General features: G+C 47.9%; 9 protein-coding genes and 1 pseudogene across 9 annotated transcripts; 5 read left to right on the top strand and 5 right to left on the bottom strand.

The window, feature by feature from the left end:
- Positions 1–98: 98 nt before the first annotated feature.
- YALI1_C28465g (uncharacterized protein) lies at positions 99–419 on the bottom strand (the record flags this gene model as incomplete). The annotated part of the gene is made up of 1 exon (XM_502050.2): positions 99–419. The coding sequence occupies one exon, from the start codon at positions 417–419 to the stop codon at positions 99–101; it is 321 nt and encodes a 106-aa protein (XP_502050.2).
- A 948-nt stretch (positions 420–1,367) lies between these two features.
- Positions 1,368–3,104, top strand: YALI1_C28456g (uncharacterized protein; the record flags this gene model as incomplete). The annotated part of the gene is made up of 1 exon (XM_502049.3): positions 1,368–3,104. The coding sequence occupies one exon, from the start codon at positions 1,368–1,370 to the stop codon at positions 3,102–3,104; it is 1,737 nt and encodes a 578-aa protein (XP_502049.3).
- A 469-nt stretch (positions 3,105–3,573) lies between these two features.
- YALI1_C28434g (uncharacterized protein) lies at positions 3,574–4,512 on the top strand (the record flags this gene model as incomplete). The annotated part of the gene is made up of 1 exon (XM_502048.3): positions 3,574–4,512. The coding sequence occupies one exon, from the start codon at positions 3,574–3,576 to the stop codon at positions 4,510–4,512; it is 939 nt and encodes a 312-aa protein (XP_502048.1).
- A 407-nt stretch (positions 4,513–4,919) lies between these two features.
- On the bottom strand, positions 4,920–5,735 carry YALI1_C28412g (uncharacterized protein; the record flags this gene model as incomplete). Its single annotated transcript, XM_502047.3, has 1 exon — positions 4,920–5,735. One exon carries the CDS (start codon positions 5,733–5,735, stop codon positions 4,920–4,922), a length of 816 nt encoding a protein of 271 aa, XP_502047.1.
- An 862-nt stretch (positions 5,736–6,597) lies between these two features.
- On the bottom strand, positions 6,598–7,335 carry YALI1_C28396g (uncharacterized protein; the record flags this gene model as incomplete). The annotated part of the gene is made up of 1 exon (XM_502046.3): positions 6,598–7,335. The coding sequence occupies one exon, from the start codon at positions 7,333–7,335 to the stop codon at positions 6,598–6,600; it is 738 nt and encodes a 245-aa protein (XP_502046.3).
- Positions 7,336–9,968: 2,633 nt separating this feature from the next.
- Positions 9,969–11,126, top strand: YALI1_C28370g (uncharacterized protein; the record flags this gene model as incomplete). Its single annotated transcript, XM_502045.3, has 1 exon — positions 9,969–11,126. One exon carries the CDS (start codon positions 9,969–9,971, stop codon positions 11,124–11,126), a length of 1,158 nt encoding a protein of 385 aa, XP_502045.3.
- Positions 11,127–11,312: 186 nt separating this feature from the next.
- Positions 11,313–15,949, bottom strand: YALI1_C28310g (uncharacterized protein; the record flags this gene model as incomplete). The annotated part of the gene is made up of 2 exons (XM_502044.3): positions 11,313–15,142; positions 15,370–15,949. 2 exons carry the CDS (start codon positions 15,947–15,949, stop codon positions 11,313–11,315), a joined length of 4,410 nt encoding a protein of 1,469 aa, XP_502044.1.
- A 3,471-nt stretch (positions 15,950–19,420) lies between these two features.
- YALI1_C28275g (Misc non-coding) lies at positions 19,421–19,692 on the bottom strand (annotated as a pseudogene).
- Positions 19,693–20,662: 970 nt separating this feature from the next.
- Positions 20,663–21,679, top strand: YALI1_C28263g (uncharacterized protein; the record flags this gene model as incomplete). Its single annotated transcript, XM_502043.3, has 1 exon — positions 20,663–21,679. One exon carries the CDS (start codon positions 20,663–20,665, stop codon positions 21,677–21,679), a length of 1,017 nt encoding a protein of 338 aa, XP_502043.1.
- A 735-nt stretch (positions 21,680–22,414) lies between these two features.
- Positions 22,415–22,726, top strand: YALI1_C28245g (uncharacterized protein; the record flags this gene model as incomplete). The annotated part of the gene is made up of 1 exon (XM_068282502.1): positions 22,415–22,726. One exon carries the CDS (start codon positions 22,415–22,417, stop codon positions 22,724–22,726), a length of 312 nt encoding a protein of 103 aa, XP_068138603.1.
- Positions 22,727–22,728: the final 2 nt, after the last annotated feature.

Genomic DNA, 22,728 nt, shown 5'->3' with positions numbered 1-22,728 from the left:
ACACGCACATATCCACTTGGATTTTTATTATAATACATGCATTTTACAGTACTGAACAGTAGAAAATGTAGTAAGCAGCAGCCTGTGGCACCTCAATGTCACCAGAAAATCAGCTTGAGATACATGAAGAGCGGAATGGTCAGCGTGAGACCGCTCAAAACGATCCGGTTCTTGATGGCGGTCATTTCCATCTTGGCCCAGCTGCGAGCAATGTCCGTTCGAACAGTGATGCCGTTGGTGTCCTCCAAGTACGACCCAAACGGGCTGTTGCTATGGACGATGCTGACTTTGTTCTCAGGCTGGTCGCAGGAGTCCAGGTAGTCGGACAGCAAGATGGCGAACCCCAACGCGGGCTTTTGGTTAGTCGTGTCCAGCTCTGGAACCAGAATGGGATCTTTTTCTTCGTGTTTGTATGCCATTTGTGCGAGCCAAAACAAACTGAGATCGTATTGTATCTTATATAGAGGTTCAGTACGTACAAGCACCGCGGCGACTATATACTGTAATATACTGCAAATATAGCCACTGTGCTGTACTGGCTAAGTATGTCATTCACTAAGATGTTCTCGTCTACTACATCCAGGACAGTGTCGCATTACTCAACGCCAATGTTAGCCAATGTTTGTAAATGGTGTACGTACTATCGTACACAGTGTAGAGCAACCCATCTGCAGATGCTTCACTCGCAAAAACTTCAACCGCGTCGTCTCTGAAGTTGTCGTCAAAGTCGGGCGCATTATCCTGCCTCTTTACAGGTTCATCTGTCACGGCTGTCATCTCCACTTTCTCTCTCAGTTCGTAATCACCATCCAAGCTATATATATAAATACAAAAAAAGGAAAAAAAAAAAAAAGCCCGTCAGATCTCTGTTGTGTAGACCATGGACAATTGGATAGAGAGCCCGGCTCTTCTGCAGCAGTACATACACTGCTGCAGTCAGTAGATTGCTCACCATACAACTGTTAGCAGCTTGAAGAGTCACAAACGGCCATTGGTGTAAACTCCAGCAGATACGGGCGTTTTCCATATTACTTCAAGTGTATAACGGGATGTTTCCGATGCCATCCGTCTACTCTCTCAACATTTGGTCTGCGCTTCTTGTCCACCTCGTCTCCCGAATCAACGCTCTCTCGATGACACCATACACAATCACAAGAAACGGCCTTCATCAAGACGTTGCAAATTAGTCAATTCGAGTACAGTAATTTATTATTAAGCCATTTAAACAACCCACTTTGCTGAACCACTTCCGTATCCACCATCGCCAACAATGTCATGTGCCTACCTCCTCTATTTCTGCTGACTAACCCACTGCCCTCCATAGTCTCACGGAAGACCGATTCCGTTGAACCCTAAAAAAGGCGGAAATGGCTGTCCGGCTGCATAATTGTGCGTCATATCTGCAGCTGCAGATGTGGGTAAGTTCGCTTACAAACCGTTCTAAATCGGAAATAATTCACAGAGAGCAACCATCGACATGTTACTTTTTCTCCCAACGTTTCCAAAAGCGGCATAAGATCCTGATATACGACAATAAGCCTTTTTTTGCTCTTTTTAGCATCCTTTCCGCGTGCCTAAGCTCTTGGTTAGAGTTGGAAGTGGGGATAAAGAACATGTATAGTATGCACGATGCACTCGACTTTCTTCACCTCTTGAATTTCTCAGCAATCATGAATCCCATTGAATTGGAGCGCATTGAGCGTCGAGAATCACAATCTCCGGCCGTGAGAATCGACTCTAAGGAGCAATTTGCGAAGAAGACCCAGGTAGAGGTAGTTTTCACAGACGACTCGGATCGTCCAGACTCGTTTGAAATCACCTCCGAGAGGGAAACGAACCGAGAGACAGAAACCGAGCCGGAGTCGACTACACAGAAACTCATGAGCATCAGAAACCCCTCAAAAAACATATACCGGCTGTTGGCGGCGTGTCTTTTTGGTTTCCAGCTAGGGTTCTCAGATGGTGCACCTGGTGCTCTGCTTCCCCATATTGAAAGCTGGTACAATATCGGATACGCTGTTGTGTCTATCATCTGGTTGGGAAACTCACTGGGCTTCATCACAGTGGCTCTGGGCTCGTACTGGATCAATGAAAAGGTGGGCAGGTACTTGATGCTGACTTTGAGCCCTGTTTTCATTCTGGCCATGACCACAATCATCTCTCCAGCTCCCCCTTACCCGCTAGTTGTGATCGCCTACTACATTGGTGGACTGGGAGTGGCTGCGGGTCTTGCTCAACAAAACATCTTTGTTTCTTCGATGGATAAGGGCCATACTTATCTTGGTTTCCTACATGGAGCATACGGAGCAGGGGCTACAGTTGCTCCTCTGATTGCCACGGCCATGATCTCCGCTAATGTTCAGTGGAGCTTCTTCTTTCTGATTCTCGTTGGCCTGTCGTGTTGCTCTACAATGTGTATTGGATGGAGCTGGATCGGATACAAGCAAGACATGGCGGGTTTTGAAGGTGAAGAAGGCGACGCCGCAGTTGCGGCTCCTGTCGAAGGAGAAGAGAGTCTGGTGCGACTGTCACTCCGAAACAAAGTCACATGGCTCTTGGCTCTGTTCACAATGGCGTACCAAGGAACCGAGGTGGCGATTGGTGGATGGGTCGTCACCTATCTGATTGATTACCGAGGTGGAAACCCCGACCAAGTTGGATACGTTGCAGCCGGATTTTGGGCTGGTCTAACACTAGGTCGTTTTGTTCTCGTGGCTCCTTGCCAGAGATGGGGTCCTAAACGGTCTGTAGTCATTCTCACAATCTTCCTGATTGTACTCATCATTCTCACCTGGCTGATTCCATCCATTATCGGAGCTGCAGTTTGTGTCTCCTTTGCAGGTTTTGTCATGGGACCTTCTTACCCGCTGCTAATCACTGTAGCTACAGTTCTGGTTCCGCGAAAGATTCAGGTCATCAGTATCACCGTCATGACAGCGTTTGGATCGACTGGAGGTGCCCTATTCCCCTTCTTTGTCGGTATCACAGCTCAGTCTCGAGGTTCTTTCGTCGTCTATCCCTTCTGCCTCGCTCTTTGTGGTCTCATGATGGCCACCTGGTTGCCTCTTCCCAGAACCTACCAGAGAGGTACCCACGGACAGTAAACGGCAATGGATAGATGTCACGTGGACATAACATAATGGAGTAATGAAATTTAATGGGTGGTAGTTTTGAAGCGGGTGCTAATAGAGACAATCTGCGATGAAGATCCTGTAATTACAATACCTAGAGCTCACGATATCTTCTTTAGCTTTGAAACCCAACTAATACCCAACTAAATCTCCACAATTTAGAAAAGTTTTTTCCACCCTTAGTTAAGAGAACCCAAGAACCAACGTACCTCCCAGAATCACTGTTTATTGGTCAATTGGAAATCAGAAAAGTCAACTGTGCTCCTAAACACCAATTAAATATATCGGCGCTTTTATTACACCTGTTTCCTTTCTCATAATGTCTCCAACTTCACACCCTACCTTCCCGCCTGGTAGACAAAGTTCCACCTCGCATATTTGATCTGGCATCAGGACCACTACGATACTGGATAAGTCATCACTCCGCTACATCTACACCACCATGTCAAAGCCATACATCCAATCGCTGTCACTTGCCGATGCGCATAAGGCGGACATTTTCAGCGTCGCCACGACCGACAAATACACCATCTCCGCCTCGGCTGACGGCACCGTCAAGCTGTGGGAGAACAACGATAGCAACCCTGCCGGCTCGGTGCTGGCTACAAACGCCGTAGGCTTCCACCACGTGGCCACTGACACCAACGGCGACATTCTGGCGGCTGTGGCGTTCGATGGAGCGCTCAGCCTCTTCGATCTGCGGTCTCTGGAGCCCATTGCAACCAAGATCAACAACGAGGTCTCTGGTATCTGGGCCGTGGCCATCTCTGGAAACGGTCACATGATGGCGGTCACAAACACATCGGGACACGTGTTCCAATGGAACCTCGAGACCGACGAGCTGGTGCACAAATTCCCCGTCACCCGACCCTCCCACGGTATCTGTGTTGACTTCTCCCAGTGTGGCGAATACATTTCCAGTGGTCACGAGAATGGTGGACTGTATCTGTTCTCCACCCAGACCGGCAGACTCATGTACTCGCTTCTGGGCCACTCCACTCCCATTCGATCTGTCAAAATCTCACCCAATTCGTCCCTGCTGGCCGTTGGAGATGATTCAGGCATCGTCTACCTCTACCACATTTCGTCCGGCGAGTACTACACCAACCTGACGGGACACGATACGTGGGTAATGGCAGTGGCGTGGAACGAGTCTGGCGAGTACGTGCTGAGTGGAAGCTACGACGGAAAGATGAAGGTGTGGTCGACCGAAAACAAGACGTGCGTTTGCACCCAAACTGCGCTCACCACTCCCGTCTTCACCGTTGCCTGGCTCAAGAAGGGATGGGGTCTCGGTGTCATTGGAGGAAAGAATCAGGGTTTTGTTGCAGGCGGTGTCGGAAAGAACCTGGTCTGGTGCCGAGAGGCTGCCGGCGAGTAAACATGACGATGAGACCTACCCCGGGGCATCTCAAACACAATTTTAAAATCTGCTCGGGGCTGTAAGGCCCCCCGTAAGGCGTCTACTTTCCCTCACTGTAATGCTCGACATTAACTTGTAGCTACAGCATGCATCTTACCCGTAGATCTAGCATGGAAAGGTATATACGAAGTGTAAATGTACTAATAGATGGGTTTTCGAAAGAAAGCTGTAGAATATACACACTGTGAGTTTGCAACGAGAGTTTCCTTGAGAGTATCAAAAATGTATGTATTCTATTTCATGAATGCAATCGCGTTTTTGTTGTAATTAGTTTCAACCGAAACTCTTGCCATAAGCGTCGTGGTATTGCTATGGTTCCTTGTGTCAGCCAACACAATCTCGCAGCAAGGTGCTCAATTTCTCTTTTACTCTTCCTCCTCAACCTCCTCCACCTTGGGCTCCTTGGGCTCCTGGTTATCAGCCCATTGGGTAACATCATCGAGATAACTCAAGATAGCAGCGACTGAGTCTGGGTTCTTGGCCTCCAGTGGCAGAAACTGGACCATTCCAAAATCCTCAATCATGTTGGTGATGGCCAAGTTGAGCTGGTGGAACTTGGGGTTGGTTTGCGAGTTAGCCTCATCCACCATGAGAAGAGGATCTGGGTTGAGGAACCGCTTGAGCTCGCGTTTCGGCACCTCGTCCTTGATGAGGTCCATTTTCGACAGAATGTTGATGTGTGGGGTTTCGAGCAGAATCATGGCACTCATGGCCGACAGCACGCCGGAAAAAAACTTTGGACGATCCAGTACAAAAGGGGCCTCCAGGATGTAACATGCACATAAGCTGAAGCCCATGTGTCTCTGCAGATGTTTAACGATGGTAGGAAGAACAGGCACGTGGGTGTACAGTTCAATCTGACCGGGACAGTCAAAGATCAAATACTCGTCTTCAAACTCGCCCAGCTCCTCTTCCAGCCAGTCCATGTTCTGCAGCAAGAATTCAAAGCAGTACATGAGTCCTCCGTTAGGGCCCAGTTCCATCTCCTCCATGACGTCGTTCAGCGAGATCAGGTCTCGAATGTCGACCGTGAATTCGTATTCGTTCGGCTCGGCAGCAGGATCGAGATTGACAATGTGAGCCCGTCTTCCAATGGATTGGATGTGGGTGATGAGTGCGTTGCAGAAGGTCGATTTGCCCACTCCGGCGGGTCCCAGAACCAAAATTCCTACTCGCGACATGGTTGTTGTGATATGTGGGTTGTAACGATGCGTGTAAAAGTCGCGGTGTGTGTTGGCAACGAGTTTTGATCGAGATCCGTCGACTTTTGTGCTTTCCAAGTCCGCCTAAGCAATAATTTTATCAGCGTGCTCTAGATATGCGGGAAGAGGTGGATGTAAAGCCTATTTTGAGGGCGGGAAGCGAGCCTCGTGTGTTCGATTCTGGGGATGGCAGATCATATTATCCCCACTTCAGGGTAGATTAAATGACTTGGAAAAACACTCAGATGGCTGAATGTGGGAAAGCAATTGTGGTTGTATTTAGGGGCCCTAATTGTGGCCCTTCTGAATGGATTTTACAACATTAATTCTAGGTCAAAGTTAAGGCACCTTGAATAAATACTGTTTGCCGAGTTGAAGCATTTAAGGGGAATTACTCTGTACTAAACAAAACAAATAAATACCAGTTAACATTGTGATTTTATTTAACTAAACCCCATCAGAGCCATCCTTGGAGTTCGCACGACGAATACTACCAGAACCAAGAGATCAAGGAAGGTGAAAGATATCTTGAGCACACTACTGTGCCCCACAGTGGAAAATTAAAGACCAAAAACTTGGTCATTTTCGCTCTGGACATACGAAACTTGCCTTTAGAACTCTCTTATTAATGATAAATTACTAGTATGTATGTACATTGATGGATGCATCAAACGGTCGGCAGCAGGTCAATTGCTTTGAAGAAATTAAGTGAGTAGATGGTATCTACGGATAAAAGATAGACAGAGAAGGTTGAAAGGAGTGCGGGTGTGCAAAGAAGGAAAGATTTGTGGCAGTATGCTCATCATGTCAAACGTGCTAGTGAACAAGCAGCGTCGCTCCTCTAACAGCAACAATCCTCGCCCTTTGGATCCTCAATCTGGGCAACCTGGCAAGTCCGCGCGACGTTGTTGAACAGAATCTCTCCGAAAGCAAGACCCAGGCAAATGCCGAAAAAGTAGACAAGAACGTACGACATGGCAGACAGCATGAGAGCGTATCCAATCATGTAGTATGTGAACGCAACAGTCACTCGGATTAGGTCTCTGATAGGGTTAATGTTGGCAAAGAAGCCGGAAAGGCCAGTCTTGGCAGGAACCCCGGTCTCCTTGATCTTCTCTCGGTCAGCCTGGGCCCACTTGGCCTCCATGGTCTGTCTAAGAAGGGCCAGTCCTCGATGGAACATGCCGGTAAAGAAGAGGGCGCAGAAAATACCAAAGCACTTGCCTCCAGTAGAAGCTGTCATGGTCTTGAAAAGAACGGGATAGTCTCTCCAGGTGGTGGTGAGCCACATGTTCATTCCCATGTGTCCTCCATGGTCCATTCCTCCCATATCATGGTCCATGCCTCCCATGCTAGAGTGGTCCATGGAAGAGTGGTCCATGGTGGAATGGTCCATGGTGGAGTGGTCCATACCGGTGGCCATGGCGTTCATAGCGGTGGAAACGGCGGGGGGGAGAATCGAAGTAGCCATAGAAGCCATGTTGTGACCCGAGTGGTCCATGGTAGCGTGGTTCATAGTAGCGTGGTCCATAGTTCCGTGATCCATTGCGATTGTGATTGCGATTAGTGAAATGTGCATACATAGGCCCAAGCTCCTGTCTATATATACGCCGATCTTTGCATGGTAACTCGATATCTGCTCGAAATTTGCTCGTCCAGGTGCAGGTGCAAGAGGAGGCCCGTTAGGAGTATGTCCTGGTACTGTACATACTGTACATACAACTGCGTTACAGAAACTGCAGGACACAAAACACACACAGGGGACACAACTTGTAGATCATGTGACACGAAAACCATGGTCCCCAACTTCCCTTAATATTCACAAACCGTTTTCCGTAGCTGTTCCGGAAAACTATCTTCGTACTCTTCCGATCTACCTCTTTTAGGTTAAAGATAATCAGATTTTATCAAGGTGTATTTTGAGTTTCAGACAACTCCAAGCCATGATACATGCCATAGAATACCATATACAAAAGGGAATGAGAAGGAGAATCCCAAAGTAATTGACTCAGAAACACTTCCAAAACTATCACCATAGTCGCAAATACCCCGAACTTGCATTTTGACGGATTTCGCACCGGAAAGAAGTGCTCTACCGCCAAAATGTGAGCAAAAAATCACCCGAGATTCGCAACTGTACATCGTAAATGCACCGACGAGCAAATTTAGAGGGTGCGGCGAGAAAGCTGCAAGTAAAAGTAGGACTCTCGGTCGAAGAGAAAGGTCAGGCACGTGACATTGCACAGAAGGGATAGAATGTGCCACGTGACGTAACATATCAGGGAGGGTGTTATCTCGTGGATCACGTGACCTTTTCTCCTCTCGTGGCTTCTCTTCTGTTTCTACTGTAGTGTTAGCTTAGTTCTGATCCGATAACAATCGCTGTGCGCACGCAGGGGATGGCTCCAAATTATAGCTGCGTAACTTAGTCTTAATTCTGGCGCACAGGAAACGCATCACGTTCGTATTTTTGTTTGTATTTTATTTCTTCGATTAGTGAGCACGTTTTGAGGTCTTTACGGCGCATGTGGCGTATTTCGCTTCTATTAGTGAGATACCAAGTACGAGTGAGATTCAAAGCACGTTCTTCATGGTACTATGAATGATTGTGGATATGTACACTTTTAGGAAGCTTCAAATGATACTTCAGCTACTGTATGTACTACAACGCTGAACATTTGTCACTGTATAAGCGCAGTGTTTCATATCAAATCTGTTGCGTGTCTGCCATATCGTATCGAGTCCGTTAAGCCACCGCCGGCGCTGTCTTGGCGAACGTGCATCGTAGCGATGTGGCTGGTGACCGTTGGGAGTCGCAAGCACACGCGAGCAATTTACGAGCACAAGGAGCCGCATGGTGGTGCCAACGCGCTTTCAATTAGTTCCCGTTTGAGCACTTATTGAGGGTGTGAGCGGACGCGAGACCGCTGAAGTTCCCGGAAGAGAAGTGAATCCCCGAAAGACGAAAGGGAGGTACATGTGACTCGGCGGCTCCATGGAAATCTCATCTATCAACCTCAGTATGAGTTCCGCACGGCTCCAAGTTGCTATCGAAGACATCCAACACATAGCCTAGTCGTTGTATTCATGAATGTCATCAATTTCAGTCGTCATTTGTCTTTAATATCCTGATCACCGACCATTTATACCGTTCTAGCTGGAATGATGAGACCGTCCAATCCACTCCTGAGTCTGCCGAGTTTCATTCAACGTGAACTGTAGACATCCCTTTCCGCCCCAAGGTCGCTTTATCCGAACTTTCACCGCCAATGGCTCTTGGATTCAGCGGTTGGAATTCTTCAAAAGTTCCGTGAGTACTGGGTAGAATTTGTTGGCAGCTTTGTTTTTCGAGACATTAATGACAGTCAGAGCTCCGGGTCCACTTCCCATCCACTCCTGCTACCAGTAGTAAGTTATCTCCGTAGAATATCCGTCCGACACTCTAGCACCGTCCTTCCATTGAGTTTAACACGGAATGATCGACACATTCGGGAGGCTGGCTTCGTCAATGGTAGTTGTGTAGTCTCATTGTTTCAAGTATCACTGATGTCTGTTTCATTTGCAGTCTCTGAACAGTTTTCCATGGATCGTCGCGAGTTCGAGATCCATTACCATCGCTCAAGAGCCCACGAGTAGACCTCTTTACTTGGTGTCTCATTGCCGGAAGTCCATTACTCAGGTCTGTGGTGCCGTATCCAACAATATGAGCCCAAATCCTATCAACTCATATGCCCACTTTCGTAGTGTTACATCGTTGTGCCTCGTGGAGGATGGCAGATAGCGCGCCCCTTGTATGCAACGTGACACGTGAAGAGGTGGGTTTAAACGGCTCGAGTATCTGGGTGGATATGCTTTAACAACAGATTCTGGGGTGTGACAATGGCGGCAGTTTCTGGCGGTACCACAACATCACGGACTGTCAATTGGAATAATACAGACTCAATGTATCGACTGACGCACTCCCTGCCATGATATGCACTCCACCACGTCATTATCTGGCCCAGTCGCTTATCTACTGCGTCACAAATTGAACTTTTTATCGAGGTAAGTTTCGGGAGGCTCATGAGGGCTTGGAGAAACATTGGCAACGGCACCAACTTAACTGGATCAATGCCACTCACCCCGAAATGCCGTGCGCGCTGGATCACGGTGGGCACTGAAATGATATAAAGAGAAGAGCTTCGGCTCACAGTCTTCTCAACTCACACTACCATGCACTTCTCCCCCACCCTCCTGGCTTCTTTCCTTGCCCTTGTTTCTGCTGCTCCCAGCAATCCCAAGGTCCTGGCCTTCCCCTTCACCAGACACCAACAGGACTCGGCCCTCGTGCAGCACCATCTCCAGCTCAGCAACCATCGTCCTGATCCTGTTTTCATCAGTAACGAGTTCCAGTACTACTCCATTGACCTAACTCTCGGCACTCCCGCTCAGAAGTTCAACGTGCTGCTGGACACCGGCTCGTCCGATCTATGGGTGTACAACGTATCGGACACCACTGACTGTGCTGGCGGCGCCTGCAAGAACACTGGTACGTTCGACAGTTCCAAGTCCTCTACTTACCACTCCATCGACGACAAGTACTTCATCCAATACGTCTCGGGTAACGCCTCCGGCAACTGGGGAACAGACACACTCTCTCTGGAAGGCGTCTCACTCCCTGACTTCCGATTTGCTACTATCGATAACGCTCAGGGAAACACTGGAATTCTGGGAGTCTCTCTCCCTGGTTCCGAGTCTGTCCGAAAGGGTGAATCTACCTACGATAACTTCCCCATTGCTCTGCAAAAGGCTGGTTACATTGACAGACGAGTCTACTCTCTGTACTTGAACGATACCAACGCATTCAACGGAACTTTCCTGCTGGGCGGTATTGACCACGCCAAGTTCAACGGAAGCCTGACCGTGTTGCCTCTTCCTAGCCCCGACGAGTTCGCTGTTAAGTACGAGAACATTATTCTCGATGGAAAGCCAATCGCTAAGCCTGGATACACTGTTCTCGACTCGGGAACCTCTTTCTCTTACATTCCTGAGACCGTTTACAACACCATTGCTAAGAAGCACAACTTAGGAGACGTTACCTTCTTCGGTCTGCCATCTATAGACTGCAAGGCTAATGTCTCTTTGGACTTTGAATTCGATGGAGTGACCATCCACGCACAGAGAGAGCAGCTGATCATCGACCCTGGTATCGGCTTTTGCTTCTTCGGAGTCTTGCCCAGCACCTATTCTCAGAACATCACTTTGTTCGGAGACACCTTCCTGCGAAACGCCTACGTGGTATACGACCTCGAAGATCTCCAGATTGGCATTGCCCAGGCCGTGTACACCGATAAGACTGATATCCGTCCTGTCACTGGTCCTCTCAAATGAGCGACTTGACTATTTTCGATTCTACCAAATAAGTTTAACCTGTTCACAAGAAACCGTACTGGCACCAGTAGTACTCCTCAGATCTGTACCTACTTCACCATCTCCTCTACAGAACAATCAGTGTATCAAAATGTATATTATATATATAGTCTATGGTTTAAGTATAATTAATGGTTTATCAAGTTATCAAGCCTTCTGAGCCTTGGACTTCTTGGGGACTCGGAAGAAGTAGTAAAGTGCAAAGGCAGCAAAGATGTTGAACAAGGGGTAAGCCCAAAGAATACCCCAGTTTCGCCATCGCTGAGTGTAAGAGATGTCGACGGAGTCGAGGAACTGGTCGGAGGACTTCATGGGGCAGTACTCACACATATCAGCGGAAGAGCTGACAAGGTAGCCGGCAGAGTCACCAAGAGCAGAGATGAAGCCGTCCATGTACTCGCCACAGGACTTTCCAGGAACAGCAGGGAACCGGACAAGCTCGTGAGGAGAACAAGTGACCGGAGCTCGACCCATGCCGGTGGCCATCATACCGCCCACAAAGTAGGTCAGAGGAGACACTCGATACATGAAGACCCAGAAGCCGGGCATCTGCTCCTTTGTGGCCAGAACACCACAGAACAGCAGCATCAGAGTAAACAAGAGAGTTCCAATCTGGGCGGCAGTGTCCTTGTTGTCAATACCGGCAATCAGCATGTGAGCAAAAGTCGAGTTGTAGAGGAACAGCAGGAGAACGTACAGGAAGAAGAGTCCTCCTCGCTCGTGAACGGAGTCGTTATACTCAGCGGTCCACTGGAAGCCAACGGGGTAGTAGAAGCAGAAGAAGACAATCACACCCATGAAGAACTGCCAGATGAGCTCGACCACCATGTTGGAGCCCATAAACACCTGCCACGAGTAAGTCTTGGAAGACCGCTCACGTGCCTCATACAGTTCTCGCATCTTGTCAAACTGGGGAATGATCTGCTCAACGACAGTGTTGAAGATAAGAAACAGCATGAAGAAAGAAAACATCTTGTTCTGAAGACCCTGCATGTCGTTGGGGGCCTTGAAGAAAGAGAAACCGATGAAAATAGCAGAAGCAGCACACAGGAAGACCTTGGACCACAGATACGAAGGGGTTCGCCACAGAGCCTGGAATTGTCGCTTGCTGACAATCTTGAACTGGGTCCACCATCCAACTGCAAACTGGTCCGAGTCAGAGTATCCGGTAGAATCTCGCTCGGTAGTGTTCGTCTGCACTCGCTCAACGGTCCGGGCCATCTCATCGAGCTCCTCTCGCTTGGCAGCTCGCTCAGGAGACTCAGCCCACACAACAGGCCAGTCTCTCTTGGCAGTAGAGCCAGGAGCAGCTCCAATCACCTCCAGCATCCACTCGGCAGGGTTACCCTGCTTGGGACAAGGGTCAGCGCCGTTTCGCTCAAAGTACTCGGTCAGAATAGAGGACTGGGGTCCAATGTCGCCATAGTAGACGGTTCGGCCTCCAGAGGCAAGGAAAAGTAGACGGTCAAACTCCTGGAACAGAATTGCAGAGGGCTGATGAATGGTACACAGAATAGCCTGGCCGTTGGCAGCCAGCTTCTTTAGCAGTTTGACAATGGACCAGGCTGTCTGGGAATCAAGACCGGAAGTAGGCTCATCCAGGAACAGCAGAAGCTCGGGCTTGGCGGCAAGCTCGACTCCAATAGTAAGTCGCTTTCGCTGCTCGACGTTAAGACCTTCACCAGGCACACCAACAACGGCATCAGCATAGGTCTCCATCTCAAGAATTCGAATGACTTCATCGACGTAAGCAAGCTTCTCGGACTCAGGAATACTAGAAGGCTGTCGCAGCAGAGCAGAGAACTCCAGAGACTCTCGAACAGTGGCAGTAGCAGTATGAAGATCTTGCTGCTGAACGTAACCGGTCTTTCGCTGGAAGGAGCCGTCTCGGTGCTCACCGTTGACAAGCATCTCACCAGTAACAACACCCGTGGACTTTCGGTCAGCAAGAACATCCAGAAGAGTGGTCTTTCCAGCACCAGAGGCACCCATGAGTGCAGTCAGGGTTCCGGGTTTGACAAAACCATCAACGTGGTCCAGAAGACGTCGCTCACCATCCTTGACCTTGATATCATAACAAACATCCTTCCACTGGTAGATTCCTCGCTGGGCCTGCAGGTTGATAGAGGTGTTGGAGGACTCGGACTCCTGGGTACCCTTCTCGCCGGCCATGGTCACGCCAGACTCAATGTCACCGTTCTTCTCCTTTCGCTGCTTCTTAATGTGCTCCTTTCGGAACACAAGAACCTCACCCTTGGACTTGGCTCCCTGAATGTACTCGACGGCAAACAGGTAGAAGGCTCCGAAAAAGATGATGAAACCAAACAGAATTCCCATGTTTCGCCACAGATGAGCATTGTAGTACTCGTAGGACTGGTTAATGAACGCGTCTCCGTTAACAAATCTAAGACCGGGCTCAGCACCAACAGCAGCACATGATCGGTAGTCGAGAGACACATTCTCGTAGGCGCCTCCAGAGGGAACAAACATGGAGCACTCGTACTCCCGGTTTCGGAACTCGTTGACCATCACAGCTTCAAAACCATAGGCTACGGGATTGAGCCAGTTGATCCATCGAGCCCATCCATGCATGTAGGAGATGGGCAGAGAGAAACCGGTGTAGATGACGAGGGCAAGAATGATGATCGATGCGGGGGCTAGAGCCTGTTCAAGAGTCTTGGTGACAGATCCAATGGTTCGGAAAATCATCGACATCGCCATGGTACACAGTAGCGAGAAGAGGAAAAAGATGAAGAAGGGACCGACTTCTCGTCGCAGGTTGGTCATGAAGTAAATGGTCAGATTGACAGACACAAGAGTAAGCGTCTTTGTGGGGAAAGTCGTGATAATGGCCGCTAGCGCGTCAGCCGCGGGATGGTACATGGCATAGCGATTCTGCTTGTCAACAATGGGTCGCTGTTCGTAAAGAGACAGAATTTCCAAGATAGATGCAAAGGCGTTGATGAGAATAGCAAAGAAGAGGAGAGCTCCTCGAGAGAAAAACGATTCAGTAGTCTGGGGCATGTTGTAGAACATGGATGACAAAACGAGAGCCATAACAAAGTTACCGAAAACTGTTGCGATATCGGTAGACATGTCTCCCTTAATTCGAAGGAAACCTCTCCATAGACACAGACGGGTCTGCATGGGCCACGAGATGGTGTAGGGCGACTGAACACGGGTATGCTTGGCCTGGGCGTCCTTTCGGAGACCCATGAAGTTGTCGAGAGCAGGACCTCCAAGGACGAACTCGTTGTTGAACTCGTCAATGTCTTGGAGCAGCAACTGTCGGGCCTCGGACTCAAGCCAGCACTTCTCAAAGTCGTCAGGAGTTCGGGGCACTCGAGATTCCCAGCCAGGTCGGATGATTCGCTCAATGGGGTTAGTTAGAGAGGTGAGGAAGTCGCCTGTGGTTTGTCGGTCAGCACAGTCGAAACCCAGGTCCAGGAAGAACTGCTTCGCCTCAGTGGTCTTGCCAAAGTAGATCTGTCGGCCCTCGTAGAGCACGCAGACCTTGTCGAACATGTCATAGGCCTCCTGAGAGGCCTGGTAGAGAGAGACAAACATGGAGGCGTCGGTCATCTCAGCCGAAAGGCGCAGGGATCGGATGAACTCAGTGGCGTTGGCGGCATCAAGACCTCGAGTGGAGTTGTCCCAGCACTGCAGAGGGGCACCGCAGACAACAGACTCGGCGATAGAGACTCGCTTTCGCTCTCCTCCGGAAACACCTCGCACAAAGTCGTTTCCGACCTTGGTATCCATGGTGTGGGTCAGACCGAGCATTGCCATGGACACATCACGCACATGGGTGGCGTGCTGCTCTCGGCTGACACCCTCCAGACGGTTCTGTGGAGTTCTCGCGAGAGCAGCGAAGAGAAGAGTGTCTCCGACAGTTAGATGGGGAAAGTGGACATCAACTTCGGCGTTGTAGACGATTTCGCCACGTGCATTCTTTTGCATGACATCTCGGGGGACACCTGTGTTAGTTCGGAAATGTATGTAACTTGGAAACCCGAGGCTGCCGAACATGCCGAGGTGACATCATCCTGGCATAATGTCAATTGGATTATTGCAACTCGCGACAATCGCAGTAACACGCATGTAGGTCAAGAGTACAAACACTCAATCAAACGGCAACCACGCACGCACATCCGGTGGTGCTATTAGTCCGTCTCTGCGTCTTCCACGCAACAGTCTTACTCACCCTGATAATTCCATTCAGACTTCTCTCCCAGATGAAATCCATAAGTCTCACAGGCAACACTCTTCAGGAAAGTGGTGCATCCAGAACCAGGTCGTCCAAGAACAACGCAAGTCTCACCAGCACGCACCAGGCCGTCAAAGTGTCGCAAAATCTGCACCTCAGAGCCCTTGTTGCCACCCAGGACCTTCTTGATCATGGGCCCAATAGCCATCACAGAGTTGGTGAAAGTCTTCTGGTAGTCGTTTCCTCCACCATATCCAAACGCACTGAGGTTCTTAAAAGAGACACCAGCCGAAATGGATCTGCTGTTTCCAAACCGCGCCTTGAGGCCGAGAATGGTCTTGATCCACTTTCGAGAGTTAAACTCCTTAGAGAGGGGGTCCAGCTGGGGATCGGAGGTGTCCAGGAAGGGGTTCACGTTGAGGTTGGGCTGGATAGTGTTAGTTCGCTGCAGCTCTTCATCTGTATCGGAGTCATTCACACCTTCTCGTCGGGTCTGGTACATGGACTCGGCGATTGACCGCACTTCGGCGTCAATGTTCTTGTCCAGACCAGTGTAGTCTGGAGGTGTTTGTTCCATCGTTATTGTTGTCTGTAGTTAACAATTTTTTTCTGTCTAAAAACATCCAGGACCCTTCCTTTTTATATATTTATCTTGTGGTGGTGACACACGGTGCATAAACAGGTAGTTTAAATGGGTTAAGGTTTTAAATGAAAAATGAAAAATGCTGGGTTACACCAATTCAAAAGGCACAAAAAGTGGTTCATTTTGTAGCCAAAAGTCGTTATAAAATCAAATATAATTTTCATCTCGGTATGTCTATTATTACCCTCAAAAATGCCTCTATTCTCTTTTTCCCCAGATCCAGACGGTTAAGCCGTACATGTTACAAACGTTAATTTCTTAGGTCAGGGTCGGTTCGGATGTTAATTTTTTCGGAACATGCCGAGCCGGCCAACATGTTCCGATCCGAACGACGAAAAAGATGGATGACGGAAATAACCAGACCATCCAGAGACAGGAATGGGACGTGCTGGAGGATGATCCGGGCTGCGGTAAAAGAGGAAACGAAGAAGAACCGCCTTTACGACCAATTATAGTCGACTGAGGAACAGCGAATGCGGATACGGAGCAATATGGGCCCGCGCAGAGAGTCGTGACAGCATCAAAACAAAGGCAGATACGGTAATGGCATGGGGCAAATAATTGAGTAGAAAATGCGAATAAAAATGTGAAAATGATACAAAAAATACCACAATTATCGCCACCCTAGGCGGAGTTGATTGGTAAGCTTGGTTTTAGATTGGCGCTATAATAGCGGCAGTTGTTCACTAGTGCAAACTAACATCTCGTATAGGTCGTTCACTTGCGTTTCAGACGTACGGCTGTGCACTGTTGCAGCGAGCATTGCGGAAAAGTGCGCATCTGGAAGGATTAAGGGCAAGGCAGAATCTGGAGTGGAAAAGCAGGAAAGGGTGGAAAAGCGCGGAAATGGGCCGCCTATGAAGCAGTTGTCTTAGAGTCGTAGAGGGAGGAGATGCAAGTCCATTTTTAACTCGTCACTGTTCAATGGTGTGGCAACCAGGGTTTGCAGCCACCGTTTGATGAGATCAAAGTGGGAGACTATATAGTCGATTTTACTTGGAGTTGTGTTGTTTAGTTGGACTTTGTTGGATTAGGATAGTATAACAACAGACCAAATCCTGGTGTGTCCAAGAGTTGCTTTAGAACGCGCAATATACACGCTACAAAGTCCATTATGGCACAAGTCGATTCTACGGGGTGGCAAGATTTCCAGAACGACATCACCTCAATCACTTCAACTCTATCACTACCATGTCCCCGCTGCCATGTCCCCGCCGTTTACTGGACTCAACTCTAATTATTTTTCTTTTTTATTTTTTAATTTTCAGGAGACGTGCAGCTAGAGAGTATTCGTAGAAGCACAAAACTACCAGATATTGCGCCAATCAGAGAACGTATATCTTTGATGAAAAACGCTTGCTCTCAATTTGTATCTGGTCACACTTTTAACATCATTTCAAGCATTGCCGTCCATAATAGGCCGGAGATTTTGACATTGGTTTGCTCATCTGCAGCCTTTCGCTTTGCTTTTTTTGTCTTGTCCCATTGCCATTAAAATTCGTCCCTCGAACTTTGTATCGATCGGATGTGCTGAATGTGAACCTGAATCCGGTCCGACTGTAGTCGCTGCAGCCGTCGTTAGCGTTGGAGATTGACGTATATGAAATAATATCGACATGAAAGCGGTCACTGGTGATCGTCTGCAAGAGAGAGCTGCATCATAGCACAGCCTGGCACTGTACGGGGGGTACAAGTACGACATCGAGTACAGTACATGCTGTAAGATGGCCGAAGCAGATGTCAAAATGGAAAACTCCAACAGGTGTGTATCAACATAGGGAACCCACTAGAGCCACTTTAACCAATTCACCTCATTAACACCGTCAAATGATTCTGTTATTGATCTCCACCAAGACCCCAGTTCATCTGATGAGCAAATCTTGTTCGTAATCGGGGCATTAGTGCGGCTGATTTAACCTCCATATTAATGTTAACTCCGTGGGTGGAGGATTTAGCACGCCCAACTTTTCACGCCACTTGGACAGCCAAAATCGCCACCCGAGAAGCGGCTGAGTTCCTGGTCGGCCCGCCCCTACCTGTCATGATGATGAGTACACCTGCTGCATCGCACCAATGTCCTGTGCTCAATGCGAAACAAGAACAGTCCCTGTGAAATGATACAGTGTCATTTACTACAAGATAGTGAAGTTGGTAGAATGTACAGTAATCCCTCCTCCGCTCCTCCCATGATGGATCTGCTCATCCGTTATCTTTGTCCCGGATCTATGTCAAGTGTCTGACTCTTAGCAGATCGTCACTTGAAGTCTTGTTGAACCTTTGAGGGCCATCCTACTTGACTAAAAGTAGACTGCCGTATGAAGTATATATAGAGGATACTAATACTCCTCCCACAGTTTTAAATGGTATCTTTGGATCTACCTGAACACACATTCTGCGTCTACTTGATTACTGGCAGATCAATGTGATATTATAATGATCAATAGACGTTTTGGTCATACCAGCAACCGTGCCAGTGAGTGTTACCTAGTCGTTCCTCTTTCGTATGATGAAACTAGACCTACTGCTGAAAGAGACGGACCGATGAGTTCTGGACGTACTCGCGGGATGTCAAGATCAGTCAAAGAAGTCAATGACCGTGTATTACCTCTATTGTCGTGTCCCGTGGGAAACAGAGGTGGCTCTGAATGCCAGTGTTAACGACGTTGGCAGGGCAAGTATAGACACCTAAGCACTTATTTCTGTTGAAAATTGGAATGATACATTCATGAAGACTTGAAGTGGAGATTACTATATTGAACGTCCACCATTGGGTTGACTTCTTGTTTCTGTTGTTATAGATCCTTGAAACAACATGACGACAGCAGGATTATCGTACGGCTGCGTGGAACAGAGCGAGTACACGGAAAACTCCAGAACGATATGCATTTGGAAATAATTGTCAGTTTAGCGATATGGTATACAGTTATTGATAATCAGAGTTGGAGTTTGGAGTCCCCAAGCATTCAGATACTCATTTATGCTGTGTACCAACTTCATCTATATACAGTATATAGCGTAATAATAGGAAAGGGGTACTTTCAAAGCTGTGGAAATGCTTTGTTTAATAGCGATTACTGTTCAGTTATTGTTATATATTGCACATATTATGACCAATATCCATTTTCTGTAACCGACAAGTCGAGAACAAATCCATGATATGTCAAAGTACCCATTTGCCCATCAGGAGAATCTTTTGGTCCAGCTAGCTCCATTTTATCCAAGGTTGTTATTATAAAAAAATAAGAAATAAGACTCAACAACTTCCCCTACAAGTAGTTTGATAGTGGGCACCTTTCTGTGTACAGGTTCACCGGTTGTGTAGGGCCATATTTCCCGAAAATCGCTCGAGCAGCACCGTGTCTAATGATATAACAATGTGGTGTAGCACGTAGCTTGCTCTGTTACTGTTGAAGGTGATACCCAGTACAAGAATACCTGGCTAATTCCTCACATAAAGATTAGATATCATCACATAGTGGTGAGAGGAACCAGCTTGGTCGTAGACGAGAAGTCCATCTCGTAGATAGTTTTGTCCACTGATCGAGAATCTCTTTCTTGTGATGAGCAAGCCCACATCCTTCTAGTATGTGCTACTATCGGAACGTGGTGTCCCTAGAAGTGAATTGTAAACCGTTACATTAACTATATCTAATCAATAATACTTATGATCTTCAATAGTTCCCTCCCTCTTTCACCATTGAGAGTAAGGAAAGTAGCTAGGGAGGGCTACTAGGGTTGGTCGTAATCAAATAGGGTGGGAGTATCAATTCATTATAACATCATTCAGCATGATCCATTTCTTCACCAAGGGGACTCACCTACTTGTAGGGTTAGTCGTAGTCAAATTGAGATTTGTTTTTTTGTCATATATTGAAATGTATTGAAAATATATGAGAAAACATCAAGTAGTTGCACCACTGAACAACAACCATACATACTAATAATGCAGCCATCTGCTCAAATTGTGAACAAGGATCATACCACTTTCAATAAACAATCGGCCCACGACGTGTTTATTACATTCTCTTTTGTTCAATTCAAAAAATGTTGGGTTTTTATTTTTTTTCGAATCTTTTTCGAATCTTTTGTATTTAGGAATTTATGTTTTTATCTTGATTTTAATTTTAATTCTAAAGATGCATTGCAGCGTTCCTTGCTTTTTTCCATGCAGCCAACGCGAGTTCGAGACCCTTTTGCGTCGAATATTTCTATAACTTCAGCACCCACTTAGAAACTCGCAAACAGTCCAGTGGCTTTCCTCGCAACCCATTCAGGCGTTCAATTGATTCCTTAGAACACCCCCTCCTCAATTGCGCATATCCTAAGGGGTTGTCGCGTAATGTCATTGTAAAAACAAAGCAGCAACGTTCGTCATGCATATTCAAGGTTTTCGCTACCACTATCTCCGTCACTAACGGAGCTGATATTGATTAGGTTTGTCATTCTCCGTTCCATACGGACTTAGCAAGCGCAGCAACACGCAACACGGCAGCGATGGGCGCACGCATTCAAGGTATAAAGAAGGCGCCAGTAGCAACAAAAATGTACCACAAACAGATCAACAACACCACAGTTGTAACACAGGAGTCGTAACAGAAGCAAGCCGACCAGCTGACAGAACTACAACTCAACCAATCACATACAATCATGCCCACTACACTCGTCACTGGAGCCACCGGATTTCTTGCCGGCCACTGCGTCGACCAACTGCTCAAGGCCGGCCACAATGTCATTGGCACGGTTCGAAACCCTGCAAAGGCCGAGCGACTGACACAGGCTCTGCAGAGCTCTGTGGACTCGGGAAAACTCACCCTGGAGACCGTCAAGGATATCCAGAACGAGGCCGAGTTTGAGGCACTGTTCAAGAAGCACCCCAAGCTTGACTACATTCTTCATACGGCCTCTCCGTTCAACTTCACTGCCGAGGACCCCGAGGAAGAAATGCTCAAGCCGGCAATTCAGGGTACTCTCTCCGTGCTCAAGACCGCTAAGGCCCATGCTCCCAACGTAAAGAAGATTGTCATCACCTCTTCTGTGGCCAGCAACCTCGATGTTGCCACCTTCTACGACCCTAACACCACTTACACCGAGAAGAGCTGGAACCCCATGACCTGGGAGCAAGCGGCTGAGAAGGGCAACCCGTTCGCCAACTACATGGGCTCCAAGCTGTATGCTGAGAAGGCCGGCATTGAGTTCCGTGACAAGGAGAAGCCCCAGTTCTCCATAACCTGGATCAACCCCACCTACATTCTGGGGCCCGGTGTTGCTCTCGACATGAGCGCTCTCAACACCTCGAACGAGGTCCTTGCAAACGTTCTCGGGTCCAAGAAGGGCCAGGACCCCGAGGGAGTTGCCGGCTGGTTTGTCGATGTCCGAGACTGTGCTCGGGCCCACGTTGTTGCTCTCAAGCCCGAGCTTGACGGAGAACGACTCCTGCTGGCCACCGCCAAGTTCTGCACCCAGGACATTGAGGATATCGCCAACAAGATCCCCGAGTTCCATGGCAAGATTGCAATTGGAAACCCCGCCAACCGGGAGAAGGAGCTAAACCACGCTTCCCAGTGCGACGCTAGCTACTCCAAGAAGCTGCTTGATATCGACTGGATTCCCTTCAACAAGACTGTCGAGGATTTTGCCAACCAGTGGTACGAGCAGCATAAGTAGTGTACAAGTAGAAAGTACATACTGCCATGTACGTGAATTTGACCTCCGTTTAAGGACGGACTCTACGAATAGTGCTACGAGACAAAAGGTATGGTAGAGAGGCAGATCCCACTGCACCAGTTTTCACTTCATAGGAAGATATTTACACGAGTGATGAGGTCTAAGTCTGCTGTCAGTATAAGATATATATATAGTCTGTAAGGTATGTATATGAGTACAAGTGCTTTCTATGCCATTATTTGACGCTATCGATATAGCTTTTTGCCCTTTGGCACATCTATGCACAGTGTTTTAAGTACATATACTGTACCAGGATTCAGGTCAGCCTGAAGATATTGATGAGGGAGGAGAAGGAAAAGTACTTTTACAAATGTCAATCTGGTTCAATAACTGCCCATTCTTAAAAAAAATCAGGATAATATCGTTGAAGCACTCCACAACAACTATAACGTTCTCAAAGACCTGTTCATTCACGCACACCCAAAGTTCTGGGGACTGCGGTTCTTGCGAGATGTTGACACGGCACTCGAACGATACACCCTGGCTGTACTTGGAGCTCTTGTGATTTAGTGTAACCCCAAGGCGGCTGCTTCTCCCCCCAAATAGAATCGAACTATCGAATACCTTCGAAGGCCTCTTCAGAAGTGGCCAACTACTACAGACAGTTACAACGGACTCTGGGACACCATGTTCGGATGGAGATTTCACGCCGAGTAATTGTAGCCGAAAACATTGATGCGTATCTCATCACCTCCGTGTCTCTGGTGTATGTATGACATACTAACATTTATGAAAAGACTTCTAGTCCTGCCTGGCTGCGACTGCCGAAATGGACCCGCTCAGGACAGAGGAGACGCCACTCAAGGGGCCCCTTCGACGTTTGCCTATCCTGGAAAGGCACTATTGAAACCCCCCGTCTCCAAAATGTTCCTAATTACAAGTTCTGTACAGTCAAACAGCTCTATAGTCTTGTACATCCATTCTGATTTAAATGATTTTTTTTACTCTTTATTTTCACGCCCATTCCATTTCACATCCTATAATTAATT

This window comes from Yarrowia lipolytica, chromosome 1C (assembly GCF_001761485.1).
Source record: "Yarrowia lipolytica chromosome 1C, complete sequence".
Classification (NCBI taxonomy): domain Eukaryota; kingdom Fungi; phylum Ascomycota; class Dipodascomycetes; order Dipodascales; genus Yarrowia; species Yarrowia lipolytica.
Note: the sequence above shows the minus strand (reverse complement) of the source record. Positions and strands in the feature narration are given on the sequence as shown.